The sequence below is a fragment of the Haliotis asinina genome, chromosome 1 (assembly GCF_037392515.1).
Source record: "Haliotis asinina isolate JCU_RB_2024 chromosome 1, JCU_Hal_asi_v2, whole genome shotgun sequence".
NCBI lineage: Eukaryota > Metazoa > Mollusca > Gastropoda > Lepetellida > Haliotidae > Haliotis > Haliotis asinina.
Window position 1 is genome coordinate 83,398,086 of NC_090280.1, and position 15,033 is coordinate 83,413,118.

The window sequence follows — 15,033 nt, forward strand, 5'->3', positions numbered from 1 at the left end:
TTAACCGCCCTTACTCCATGCGCATCCACAAGTCTTGACATATTAGATTTTTGGTTACCTTATACTTTCTCTGTCCATCAACGGTATTCATGGTGTAATTACGCACGTGCATATGAACCAATGCCCCACAATGTCGTTTTCACGATTCGTGTGGATTTTTCAGACAGCTCCGCAGTTATCGGGACCATATCACCTTTATTTCTGCTTGTGTTCAAACCTGTACCAGCGTTTTTGCGTCAGTATTTCAACTCTCAGTTATCTGCTTTTGAGCTGAACTACATTTGCAAGTGCCATATATAAGTATCTAAGAATAATGTACCACGCTACAATTTTTTTTCTCATTCGGAAATGATTAACCACCTCTAGTTTTCTTTTCAACAGTTGCGGTGCTCAGTCAGAGCTAGCGTCAGAAAGGACACGGCAGCCAGTGTTCCTGTGTTGTCATATTCGAAGTTTATAGGAATTAAGGTAAACAGTTTCGTTATTATATTTTGTTTATTGTTTCCCTGTGTCATTAATCTGAGCCTGCATCTGCTCAAGGCGGTAGTCCAATGCAACATGACCGAAAATATTTACATGTGTTTGACCTTATTTTGCCGCTTACACTTTTACACGTCTTTTCTATTTACAGAATACATTTTCGTGGTGGACGACTTGTGTTATTAAACTCTGAAAAAGTCTTTACTCCTTGCATTGCTCCATCAAGTCACTAAAGCTTGGGCTCGTTTCTAAATTGAAAGTTAATTGAGAAAGTAAATACTGTTTACTGTCATCCACAGATATCTAATAAATCCCTTGAGCTATCAGAAGGAGAATCCGCCAAGATCTCCCTGCAGTTGACTGTACCATTTGGCTGCGGGACTGACGGTCTTGGATGTGAGCTCCCCATAGAATCAGTTCAACTTGGTATGTGCATATATAAAGACAATGGAGACCTTGAGGGATTCCAGTTAAGAGTGTTTGTTTGTCTTTTTATTTAATGTCTCACTTAGCAATAGTCTAACGTTGGTCTGGATCAGACAATTCAGTGATCAACCGAATGAGCATTGATATACCCAACTGTGATTACAGTGATACAATGATATGTCAATGTCAACCAAGATAGCGGGCCCTTTAGTCGCCTCTTACGACAAGTGGTAAAATATTGTAAAATCATTACCCCTAGAGGTATGTAAGTTCAAAAACTTTCAAAGTATCCTGAAAGTTACTATTATTCATACTGCAGTATATATGTCATCTGAACTTATGGCTAGGCTTGTTTACAATCGCTAACATACGAAGGGATAGTGTAAATCCAACTTGGGTCCAAGCAAGTAGTGAAAGTACTGAAAGTCCCCACGGACTCTAGTATGGTGATCTACCTTCAGTTGTAGGAGTCCTGTAACGTTAAAGTGTAAGGGTCTGTCAGTGTTTAATTATCTCCAAGTAACATTAGTATTCGTATTTCAGAGATCACCGCTGATTGTAAACAGGCTAGGCTGGCAAGTTCAACTTGTGGAACAGTTATTTCAGCTGCTGAGTGGGATAAACCCGCCACAATCACAGTGTTTGGTCAAGTTTCTCAAAGTCTCGGATCAACAAGTACTGCCTTGAAACTGAAGCTGGTGACCCCTGATGTGCTTCTTGGCAACGAGTTTTGGGCCAACTATACTGTTGGCGTCATCACGGTACAACTTAAATTTTCTTTCAAAAGTCGTTTGCATTTACATTGCTGAATTAATTTCAGAGAAGTAAAATCAATATAGCGCCGAAATTTGTAATGTTATGAGGGGAGATGTAGTCAACGCCTTGTCCGTCTGTCCGTCGTCTGTCTGTCCGTAATAATTTCTTTTCCAGAGGATGACTGACAAACATGTTAACCATTTTTCAACCCAAAATGGTATAAATAGGAAACAGTGGTCCCATTTTCTCAGTTTCCAAAGAGGCCATTTGGACTTACTTTCTAAAGGGAGTTGTGAGCTTTGTTTCCGGAGCACAACTGCAAAACCTCCCGACGTCTTCCAACACAATTTGGTAGATTTATGAGACAGATCCCAATGAGGTGCCTGTTGATATTTGCAGATGTTTGCATTTATATTTTTCATGATTTCCATGGAAACGATTTGGACTCAGTAAAAGTTGAAAGTAAGTGTCAGATGATTTGATCTTCCAAACTTGTAGTGGCCCGGCATAGGCGGATTCAGAATGGGTAGGGATCCTGAAAGTTTATTAAATAACCATTGAAATGAAAATGAAGTGTCCAAGCCCCTCCCATTCTCAACAGTGTGCACATTGCCCCCAGCCCTGCACAAAAATCTGTTTCTTCTTGTTCTTCTAATATGCTATAAAATATATCTCCATCGTATCGCGAATCATCATAAATATATTCTAAACATTGATGCATGGATTAAAGTATGCTATGTGTATGTTCAGGTCCAGCTGATAAAGAACACACAGTCGATTGCGTGGAAGTCCTGTCACGCTGTCAGTGACCCACACATGAAGACCTTTGATGGAAGGTGAATTGTATATGACTATTTATATCTCGGTGTATAACGACAGTGGTTTTAGTAATTAACAAAATACTCATCCGGTGGGAAAACCAGTGATGGAAATTCTCACAGGTCATGAACGCTACTGTACAAGGGAAAATTCCCTAAACAATTATAGTAAATTGTATACGTACCTGTTTTTTTCACTTCATCATATATGTTATTTGAAGTTATTGCTAAATTATTAAAACTGCTAACATCTGAAGGGGTGGTGTAAACCCAGCTAGGACCCATGCTGCGACATTAAGCATAAGTCATAAGTGACCGCGGCATTACAGTCAGCTGTGATTTTCTCTTTGGTGATCCCATGTGCTGACTCATCACACGGCATATTGTTTACCTCAAGGAAGTTCCATCACAGATGTTAAAGTCCAAGAAAAATGCAAGTACTGTCTGCCGAGTATCAAGCTGTGATGATATATAAAATCGACATTAGGCTCATACTGTTCAGATATTGACGTTTACAGGTGCAGGACCTCTGTTTGATATAGCTGTCAGTTTTCTTTGGTTGATTCCCTGTCTTAACTAATGAAACTCACCAGACATCATAGTGTTCGCCTCAAGGGATTTACATCAGTGATGTTAGAATTCAAGTAAACAACCAACGAAGCATTCGTGTACTGTCTGGGGTTATCAGGCTCACGCTGAGGGAAGATGACATGCAGATCCGGCATTAGGTTCATAGTTTTCAAACACTGACTGACAAAGTGTTTACGCTTACCTGTTTACTTGTTTATTTCAGGAGGTACGAACATCAACACGACGGTGTCTTCACCATGTACAAGCACGATACTTTTCCAATTGAGGTATGTAGAATTAATTGGTCAAGGTGTTAGCTCGCTTGAAAATATTACATTTGATTTACTACCATCTCAGTGATAGGTCAAGATAATAAAAGTCCTTATGAGAAATCCAAACCAATGTCAGAATCGACTAACAATTTCTGGTGTATCCGATGTTTATGAATTAATATCAAACAGTGATAATACCAGGTCAGTGAAACTCATGAACCTGATGGCAAATGTGCTAGACAAAACACACACGGTTACATATGTAACAGTTGAAATAGGAAATCATACCATTTGTATATCATTCTGGTAACTGATACGTCACATTCAGAAACGCCCTCAGCATGCCATTCCTAAATGTAACTGAAAGCTTCAAAAGACCTTGAATGTTGATCAAACAACTTGACCAAACAACTTCCATACAAGAGTATTACGCCCTTTGAAATTCTGGTAATAAGATCAAAAACTTAAGTCGTACTGTCTTGTAAACATGACCTATAAAAAAGAAATGCTTACATCTAAATAAAATCAACAGAAAACTACACTTCTTCTAGAACCTTGACTACTAGGCTAGCTGGTAATGGCCCAGGTGACATAACTCCATTTTTCAGTTGTTATTGACTGCCCACTAAGAATCTCTTTATGTGTCATATCATTTTATCAAAGGGGTAGCCTACAAGCCCCTGCAGTACAACAGTCTCTGATATGGTTATGATTATGCAAAGGGGTTTATCGTATATTTTGCATGTTACCTTCCTATGACACCGTATTTAATATTGTTTTGTTTTCGTAAAGGCTGGTGTACTCATTAGGCTCTACTGGTTGCATCACAATAGGTTCAAATAAAGACAGCAGATTGCGGATACGGTCGGTGCAATGCTTTGTGTAATTGTGGAGCTGCTGTACGAGCTGGTAGGACTGTGTTTGAGTTAAACAGGTGCCCTGGACAATCCAGTATCTGGGCAATAGAATACACACTGTGTGAAGACACCGGAGATGTTCTACAGGTCAAGAAGAGAAACAGCAGTTATGAGGTACTTCATGTTTTCTTATTTGCGTATATTTCATCTGTTTCACCTAAGTTCACATAGTCCCCGTGGAAGGCCATTTCAGTTGCAAAACTAAATACATTTTGCTAGTTTGACCTATATATGTTTTTTATCTTTCTGGGTTACAAAGTGGCCATCAGTTTGTCCCCTGTTAAACCAGACTCCATTTGAAACATACTACAAACATTATAAATGAAAACTAGAAGTGCTTCTATTGATAACAGAACAGAAATGCAAGATAGGTTTGATGCTAAAAGTGCACGTGAGAGGTCATAGTCAATTATTTTGAATGTTTACACTGTAAAAAAAAAGACATGCAAAAAACATGTTTTTAAGAATTTCCTTCATTACCTTAGTGTAATTTCGACAGTACGTGCATTTTAAAAATTAAAATTCCATTTAGAAGGTCCCAAAATGGATAGACGTTGTCATCAGTGCGACAAGACTATTATAAAAGAACACATACATGTATGCCACTTTTCGAATAATTTATTGCGTTTGTTTAAGAGCAGTTATTTCAAGTAATTTTTAAAATGTGGACATGCTATAGACAAAGAGGTTGCAAATACAAAAGCAATCTTTATTGTTGTCTTTCTGTTTACTTAGTCCACAAGTCAATACTATGTAAGGCCACCATTGCCGGAGTTTCAGGAGACCAATATTCTCAATATTACCTAAGCGTTTCTTGTATATACCTATAACTTTGCTTCCGATGAATATCTTGGGTTTCTTCTAACTAGGATTCCAGTCATGATGGGTTCACGTGCCGTGATGTACAGCACACACGTTATAATTCAAGCCTACAGTTTTAGTCTGTCTTCATCAATGCTCACGATGTCAATCTCTTTTTAATGCCGAACTAAGCAATATTCTAGTTACATGATGGCCATCTGTAAATAATCGCTATGACAAAACAATCCAGTTATTGACATAATGTGCATCGACCTAGACAATCTGGAACAAGTGCATACACCACAACTGCATGATCATGACGACTAGTTCTAATCCGCATCTTCGCATATCTCAAGATAGATTGTGGAAGGAAAGTAAATGATTAGGATTATTTTTTGTCCAAACAAATTATGATCTTGTGTGCATGAATCACCGTCAAATAGTGGTGACACGTGGTTATAAGGGTCACCTTACTCTTCCACAGATTTATTTGCCGACTGGAGGGAGAGTAAAGGTTAATGTCTACAGTATGTACCTCAACATTTACATCTACCCGTCAGTCCAGGATGAGAATCACAGTCTAGGTCTGTGTGGGACACTGACAGGAAACAGCAAGGACGACTTCGTCCCCAGGAACGGCAACTACTCCACAGATGACACAGCAGTGGGCGACACTTCATACAGAAATTGGCAGAATCTTCTTACTGCATTCTCGAATTCATGGAAGTGAGACTTTTATCATATCCAACTGGTGATTTTACGAAGCTGTCGGCAATAGTGCCGCCACAATCTGAATGGATAACCAGAAAGTCAAGGAATGATGGCACACTATCTGCCATGTCAAACGTTGTTATTTATACAGGCATAATATTCCTTGCAAATTTAGTAAATCCGAATAATTAACAGAAACCCATGATATGTGGTGATTAAAGAGGAAATCCACAGTACCACGACTAAAGATTTATGGATTATCCACATATATTAGTTCATTTAGCTTGCATTTACAATAAATGTTTCAGGGTTGATAAAGCAAGTGACCTTTTTGATCCGGACGCTCATGGATCACTGTCAGCTTGGCCCCAGACAAACCTTTATTGTTCTTGTTCTCCGGATCCTGGACCAGGAACACTCACTAAAAAAGTAAACTGCAATGCAGCCATTCATAAGGTGTGTAACACTCTCCCGGGCTTCACGGACGTGGTCCCGACTAAATGCACAATTACCGATAGACGACGGAGATCTGCAGGTGTCCGTTCAGAATCTCCAAGGAGATCACGCCGGGTAGGAAAATATTTTTTAAAATAATGTTTGTTGACATGCCATGTATTTTTATTTTGTATGACTACATTTGGACATTACATGTCCGTTTTACTCTTTGTACATTACATAATGCATGTAAATATTTATACGTTAGACAGTACTGTCATATTATCACTGATACTCAAAAAGCTGTTATGTTGAATGCTGCACGTTAAGCTCAGTATATAATGTAGCATTGACTTCACTTGGAAATCAAAAGATACAAACACCTCAACAATAATGTAACTGTAAAGAGATTATCTTGAACGAGTTTTCAATTTTGTTAAATGAAAACTTTTCTTGCAGCAGGCAGCGAATGAGTGGAGAAACGGATGGACAGAGGTAAAAGCCAGGACTTTCTGTGAGAAACTATTCAAGGAATCTCGATCAGTGCCAACGTGTAAGAACGTAACTGGCCTTGACATCAGTGGAAGTATTGACAACTGTATCCTGGACATTCAGGTATTGCACGTAAATATAGACATGTGTCTATTAAACAAAGTAGGCATTAGACACTAGGGCATTGAACATGTAGTAGACATTCGCGTATTGCACAGAATCAAACCTTGAGTTGTTGAACATTCATGTCAATCCTGTACTGCAGATAACTGTCCCCAATGTGATGTTGCAAATAGAAGTAGACATTCATGTATGGTACATAGAGGGAGACAATATATCATTGTTGCACTTTCATAATAAATGAATGTTTAATAGCTATTGTAAATTATGTTTGTGTTGATGTGAAAGTATTTTCATCTGAACAAACCGTTAGTGAATATACTATAACTGTAGCTTAAATCTGTAAGATATGCACAGCAAAAATAACCTGGTTTCCGCAGTGCGGAAACCTGATGGAAAGTGGACTGAAACTTAAGTTTCCACCAAGAATCCAGTGAGTTTCCGTTCTTTTACACTGAGTTTCCGCAATGACGGAAACTGTCAATTACCCACTTTCTAAGGGTTTCCGCACGGTATCCGTTACCCATGCTCCAACAAGTTTCCGTTGAGTTTCAGTTAAGTTAGAGATCCATCAGGTTTCCGCAGGGTTTCAGTCACCAAGACTCCATCAGGTTTCCGCAGAGTTTCAGTTACCAAGACTCCATCAGGTTTCCGCAGAGTTTCTGTTGCCAGAAAACTTTCCACAGCATTTCATTTACTCGGGTTCACAGGAGTCATTCAATGTGAGTCATTGCATATAACATTCTTGTTACTCCTGGCTGGCAAAGACAATATAAGGAGTTTGTGTACAATCATCACGTATACATAAAGAAAAACAAAAGATACAATAAGATTCACTGTTTTATTTTCAGACAAATATGGATCAAACATATATCTAATAAATAATAAAAAGATATAGCACTAGATAACAGATCAATATTTGTCACTTATGACAAAAATATTTCTAAAAACATGCTATAACAGTTGCATCCCTTGACTCCTCCTGCACCTCCTCATGCTGACACAGAAAAACACACCCCAGTCAGTCAATGCTAAACATATAATAACACACACCATGCAATACAATACAACAATGAAATAAAATGCAATAAAGAACTTAGGTTACATTGAAAGTACAAAAAATGTATTTAAAGTAAATAAAGGTCTCTTGGAAAATAGATAAAAATTAAGATTGAATAAAATTGTATTAATTGAAATACAATCAGAATATCAAAACTATTAAAGTTTTACATTGAGAATAATTCAAATTTAATTGATCACAGATAAAATTACGTTCATGTGATCGATTAGCTATTTACTAGCCCACTTGGGCATCCTTGAGCGGATATCTCTGTCATTGTGGTTGGATGCCGCATCCTGGTCTTCATGTTGGCCTTAGCTTTGGTGGTGGCGTTGAAAATTGTGGCTGAGTCCAGTGCAGACATCTTGAGTTTAGATTCCCAGGTAAAGGGGTAAGAGAGCAATGAATTGGCATCTTCTTCATCACTCACAACTGGTGAAGTCATTTCCAAGGTAAGTATAGTTGAAACCCTTTCCTTTCGTCGATCTGGCCAGTCAATAGTTTTCAGGCTTTTCATGCGCAGTGCAATTTTCTGAAAATTAAACAAAAATTAATCAACAGATAAACCATAATGCCAAGATGGATTGCAAATTATTAAAAAGGAAGTGTCGTGAAAAATTATTTACTTCATTAATCACCCCAACACAAGTTAAGCAGTTCATCACATTTAATGACATATCCTATTTTCTTATGGACACACAATCTGTTGCTCTGAAGTGACATGAAGTCACTGAAGTGTAATAACATGTTTATATATCACCATAAACTGACTTGATTCTTATGTTATGATTTATGAAATTATGATCTGAATCATGTGTTACATATCTTAAGAAGGCAAAAAGCAATAATCCACAAACATTTTAAATGTATATTTCCGGAACTTAGAATCTGTCACACATTGTAATGAGAAGAATTGTTACATGTTATTATTCGAATAGATATACTTACGGATTTCATTCTTTTTGTTTTTGTTTTTTTTTGCTGCTGTTCTGTGTGACACTTTCTTTCCGGTTTCTTGTCTACTGAGATCATCACGCCTGTTCCGCCACACTCTACAAAGCGCTTCTGAAAATAAATGTTTAAAGTACTATACAGCATGTTTCACACATTTTAGTTCATCTGTTAGGCAAAGGTATTTATATATGCCATGCTGGCTTGGTTACTGAAGTTTATCTGTCTTTACACTATTATTTAAATCATTAACTATTTATAATGACAGGCAGGTGAGTGAAAATTACCTTCACAAGATCCTATTGACCATCCTTGGTCGTGATATAGTCACTTGTTTCTTTGACTACTATATTCATAGAGTCCTCGTCATCGGCTTTACTGAAATAAAAACAAATGTCATTTTTCTTGCACTTCATTCAATCATGCATTCAACACAATGTCTATTAAAATTAACGATCGTCAGTGAAAATTATACAACCAAGTAGACTGCAGATTTATAACTTTGAATACATATATTGTTCTGAAAGTTTACCATTTTGTAGTTAAATGATTTAAAATAACTTCCAAAAAGGCTAACCATCCTTTGTGTTATTTCGTGCAAATTCTATGTACATCCTGTTTGCCAAAGTTATGCAACCGGTAAGTGAACAACTGACATAAAGATCATGATAAAAGAAATTTAGTTATATCACATGACATAACCTTGCAGCAATTAAGCATTGTAAAATCAAGGGGTCAGTTTGATGGCAATTTCACACAGGTGTAATGTTAAACTGATTTAGTTTACCGGCTATTCAAATCCATTTGCAAATGATACTTTCATGTATTTTTCATTTTGAGAAAACGTACGTAGGGAAGTGAATTAATGAAATATTCAAAGTGAAATTACCTAGTAACATGAGCACATACCTTCGATAGACAAGGGTGATCCTCCAGGAGCAGTCGTGTCCAGATTTTTCTCACAACAGCCTAAAAGATTAAATCAAATACGTTAAATATAACAGGTATATATATATGATTATGCTCAACACGTATGTATTAAATTATTGAAAAATTACATGAAATTTTAAATGTATCCTACGCAGAGATAACAGTTTCTTATATGAATTTAGTGTTTGCCTCAAATAGTTCAGAAACACATCTGACCCCTCTGAGCGAATTTGGGGGTAAACAATTTCATTTCACTAATGATCCAGGATTGCATTTAATAAATTACACCGAAATGTTGCCATTGTAAAAGCCCATCATTTTTATCATTCTTTAAAATATATCTGAATTGGTGAAATACATCTTGCAATACCCAGTAAACCCATGAGTGAACCAATACATATGGCGGATCTTTTTGATGCAGATCGTAATTCATCACCCCCCCCACCCACACACACACACACACCTTTTGTACAAGTGTTAACCGAGTTGCAACGCTAAAACTATTAACAGGAGCACTACAATCAAAAGTCTGCCCCTTTAAACTTAAATAAATACTTGTGGTTAGTACTAAGATAGTTACTTACAAATACAAGCTTGGTGTATTCTATACCATGTCGATCTATTGAAATGGAATATAAACAAACTTATTTTTCAGGCCTATTTTACTTAGATTTAACGATAACATTTAAAAATAATACGAGCGAAAATATACATTCGCGGGATAAATTTTATAATCTATCCGGATTTCTGTCATTAACGCAATATTTCTTTAAACGTTATTTACAATAAAATACCCTCGGTCTTACCTGACACATCCGAGGTACTCCGAGTTGCTCGCATCCGTTCTCTGCTTTCTTCTTGAAGTCGCGAATTCTTTCGTCGAGTGCTTTTGGGGAAAGTGAGGTGGCCATGGCAAAGTTTACACGACGCAGCCATCTTATGCTTAAAGTTTTGAAAAATAATTGCTAGGAAAACAAATTTGTTCCTACCCGCCAAACAAGATGGCGTCTCGCTAACACTCACGGGAAATAGACAGTTTTGTCATTGTGTTTTTTTAAAAAAATCTAATGTGACCATTTGACAGTAGATTTCCTCGTTCTACAACAAAAGAGGAAGGTACACCCTGTTGTGAGTTGTTTTGTTAACAATTAGATAGTCTCGCGTGGACGTGATCCTGTCGCCATTCGTTTATTTGTTTACATTGCCGACATCAAAGGGGAGTGTGAAAAGTGGAATTCAGCGGATTGAATGTAAGTACTCAAAGTGACAACAGTGAGCAGTTATGGTTTTAGCAGTCTTTTCATCGCATTAGCGTCACTGATTGCTTTTTCTCAGTGTCAAGCATCAATATGTAGACCTTGTGATTATTAACAGTGATTCATTGTGAAAACATGTTCACCTTACTTTAACATGCCCGAGCGTCATGAGTCCTACTGATTTAGCACTCATGGGAAACTTTATTGTGGCAAATAAGTTATTTTCTAAAATCCTGTCAGGAGAAGGTAGTATCCGGATATATTTCTGCTGGATGGACCCCCCGTACCATGTAAGTAATTTACGCACTGTGCTCACAACATGCACGGGGGTTAGAAATATTAACATTGTTTGTTCTTTTCAGTTATACACCCAGATCTACTATCCCTATCTACCCTTTAAGTTAACTTTACTACTATTACTAACATAATTTGGTGATGTGTCACAATTTCTTTGAAACCTTAATTCATTTGTCAATGTGAATGAAGAATGAAGCACAATCCCACTGACCCTTTGGCTATGATTTGTACACGCATAATTTCTGTAGACTATTCGTGGCACTTTCTGCTGCAGGGACACAGTTCTTTGTGGACATTGCGACAAGTAATTGTCAAGAAAAACAGCCTAAAATCACGAGAAATACATTTCTGAAATATAGTTGGTTTCTACAATATTTGTTTTAACATGGGTACCCAGAGATATTCCGCATATATGTCTTCGTTATATCTATTCATATAATCTGTACTCCAGAAATATTTCAACCAAGTCACATCATACATTTATTAGTTCATCAAATTATCTAGTATCTTATGTTCTGTGTCAGTTCTGTGTATCCAGTTGTAACAGTTAATCAGTTTCATGGTTTGATATTTGTTTTATAACCATTAAAACCTTGTCCATCAGTACATGTTGCATGTGTTAGCCCTACAATGCATTGACATTATCATCACAGATATGGATTGTGGACCAACAAACTCGGAGAATGATGCCCGGTAAGGGAATCTCTTTTATAACAATATTATTCATATAGCTTTATAATGAAGCTGACACTATGTTAATACATACAACAAACCTTTTTGACCTCACTCAAAGTGTAACTGTACATGGATTCAAGCATAATATATACATATATTTTAAATTCCAGGAGAAATACGGCTTTTCTGTCCTCACTGCCAGACGTCTGTTTCAAGAAAAACACGTTATCTCCATCTCCGTAACAAGATGTTTGTTAGTTTGTAAAGATTTTTCGGGTGAATGACAAATGTTTCATCAGGTTAGTCATCAAAGAATTTTTAGATTTCACTAAAAATCGAGTTTGCACTGTCACTTTGCTGTCCATGTTTAATATATTTAATGTATGTATCATACATGTAACTGTAATAACTGAAAGTGAGCAAATGGTAATACGTATTTAATATTTGTAATACATGTTATCTGCATTATCATATATATATTGCTGTGTTTCATTCATTGAATTGTCTCTCAGTTGAATTGATGATTCAAACTGAATGTCCTTTTCCTTTCCAGACACTGACAGTGACCAAGATATTAACACCACAATGTGAGAGCCTGATTGATTCGGATTCAGATGTTTCGCCAGATATTAACCAGGACTCGCATACACCAACAAACATCTACAGAAGAACAAAGCACTTTGTGTACTTGCTAGCTCGTCTTCATTCAGTGTGCCTACTTCCTGAGCAATGCTTGTGTGCAGAGAATTCTGTTACTCTTCTCTGAGCGCCCCAGTTTCTTAATACAGCGAATTGTGTACTACTGCAACTGCCCTGTTGCATTAAAATGTGAGCTTTTCTAAGAAATGAAACAGTTGGATCATAATATTTCCAGCGTTTGTTTTTTGTTCAAATAAATATGTAATAAATATAACAAGATAATACAACATATTTCAGCTTTCTAAACTAAGCGAACTCTCATTGTCATCTTCCTTGTACAGAAACCTAGCGAAAACCTACATTACCCAAGATCCACAAGGTTTCCGCAAGACCAGAATCTTACTCACTCCAGCTATAAAGGTTTCAGTAAACTGAAACTAAATGGAAACTTCCAACTACAGTTTCAGTTGACGGAAACATGACGGAAACTAAGACTTGTTAGTTTCAGTTGTGGAAACTATGCGGAAACTCTCATTGCGCGTTTCCTGAAACTGAAACCTAGCGGAAACCTACATTACCCAGTATCCATCAGGTTTCCGCAAGAACGGAAACCAAGTTATTTTTGCTGTGATGAGAAAAGTTTAACCTTTGATATGTTTGAGTTTCTTCCGAAGTCGACAGGAACCACGGATTTTATTTTTTCTTCAATCGACACGGTGAGAGACAAATGTCTACACGAGGTGCTGGTTGATCCTGAACTCCAGATGAGGAATGGGACGAAGAACATGTCTGTCTTTGATAGTGTTGTGGCGGAGGCGTGTCTGAATGACTGCAGTGGCAAAGGTGCATGTACAAATGGTAAGACACAAAGCATTGTAAAAATATATTTGCGTGAAGAGTTTAGATTTCCATGTAAGAGACTATTTGGGACCGACTATTAGATAGGACGTAGTACTGTTAACAATTTCAGTAACTGAGTATTTAATCATGTCCATAAATATGAAATAGACTTATTGCTGATGAGTGAGTGAGTGAGTGAGTTTAGTTTTACGCAATATTAATAAAAACTCAGCAATATTACAGCTATATGGCGGCGGTCTGTAAATAATCGAGTCTGGACCAGACAATCCAGTGATCAACAACATGAGCATCGATCTGCGCAATTGGGAACCGATGACACGCGTCAACCAAGTCAGCGAGCCTGACCACCCGATCCCGTTAGTCGCCTCTTACGACAAGCATAGTCACCTTTTATGGCAAGCATGGGTTGCTGAAGGCCTATACTACCCCGGGACCTTCACGGGTCTTGCTGATGAGAAGGAATAACGTATTTTATGAGTTTGCTGAAGATACCCCCATTAATTTCTCAACAGAGATCATAAAACGTCTTCCAACCAGTTAAAGTAACATTTAAGAAACAAATAACGACATAAAACAAGCTGACAGCAAGCCACACACCTTTTGATTTCTGGTTACTGTGAGAGAATAGACTTTCCTATGTTAACATAGCCACTGTTGTGTGAACTACAATGTTAACAGGTGACTGTGTATGTCAAACCAACTATGGCGGCGCAGACTGTTCTGTTGACCTTATAAGACCCCCAAAACTGTCTGAAACAGAAAGAGTTGTCACGTGTGACATGTCACGGGAAGCATGTGATGTTGTATCCGTGCGAGGCGAGACGTTTGTAGACGGTGTGTCCACGTGTTTGGTGGAAAAGATCACGGTAAATATCTTCATATGTTATACATTCGGCATTCGGTTTCTAAATAATGTCAACTTGAAGTTTCTCCGAGGGCTGACGATATAGGTTGTGGTTTTTATTTGTGTTTCGAGAGGGTAGCTTACCAGTTAACAGGTGCTCCATTCTAGAAAAGTGTTTAGAGAAGTATGTCTAATTTCGATGATATATATTTTGCTTGCTTCTATTATTTATCACCCAGAGAGAATGGCATGATGGGGCCGCTGTGATGTCATCATTTCAGGATACAGAATCGTTACAAGAAAAAAACGTGTCAGTAGTTCATGGTGCAACAGTGGTCAGTATCAGTCATGCTCAATGCAAAATCGTTACCAGTGACAGCACCGGAAGTGACGACATGGACCACGTGCGTGCTCACCAGATATCGATTGCCAACAGTGCTGGTAACTATGGCGATACTGTTGTCCTGATTGCGTTGAACAGTACGTGTATACAAGCTGAGAGTGGCCGGGAAGCAAAGTTCAACTGGACAGTGAAGGTATATAAACTTGAATGAAAATCTAATATATAAGTCAGTAACCAAGTAACAACCTAATATGATAAACATACAAAAGCAAAAACACACGTGTAATCACAGTACTCCATTTGTGCAAAGCCTGATTTAGTTACTATTGGATTTAAGTACACAAGAGAGTCATGTAACTTCCTATTCCACACAAGGGTC

At 37.6% G+C, this 15,033-nt stretch overlaps 1 protein-coding gene and 1 long non-coding RNA gene across 2 annotated transcripts; one reads left to right on the forward strand and one right to left on the reverse strand.

The window, feature by feature from the left end:
• The first annotated feature begins 551 nt into the window (after positions 1-551).
• LOC137258638 (von Willebrand factor D and EGF domain-containing protein-like) lies at positions 552-14,865 on the forward strand. Its single transcript, XM_067796339.1, has 12 exons — positions 552-578; positions 780-906; positions 1,450-1,667; positions 2,413-2,498; positions 3,274-3,337; positions 4,156-4,353; positions 5,525-5,766; positions 6,060-6,321; positions 6,649-6,801; positions 13,281-13,464; positions 14,146-14,333; positions 14,593-14,865. Exons 1-12 carry the CDS (start codon positions 552-554, stop codon positions 14,863-14,865), a joined length of 2,022 nt encoding a protein of 673 aa, XP_067652440.1.
• Positions 7,628-9,869, reverse strand: LOC137298220 (uncharacterized). Its single transcript, XR_010957727.1, has 4 exons — positions 9,719-9,869; positions 9,097-9,187; positions 8,807-8,923; positions 7,628-8,390 (listed from the first exon to the last, which is right to left on the reverse strand). It is a non-coding gene; the product is annotated as an uncharacterized lncRNA (long non-coding RNA).
• Positions 14,866-15,033: the final 168 nt, after the last annotated feature.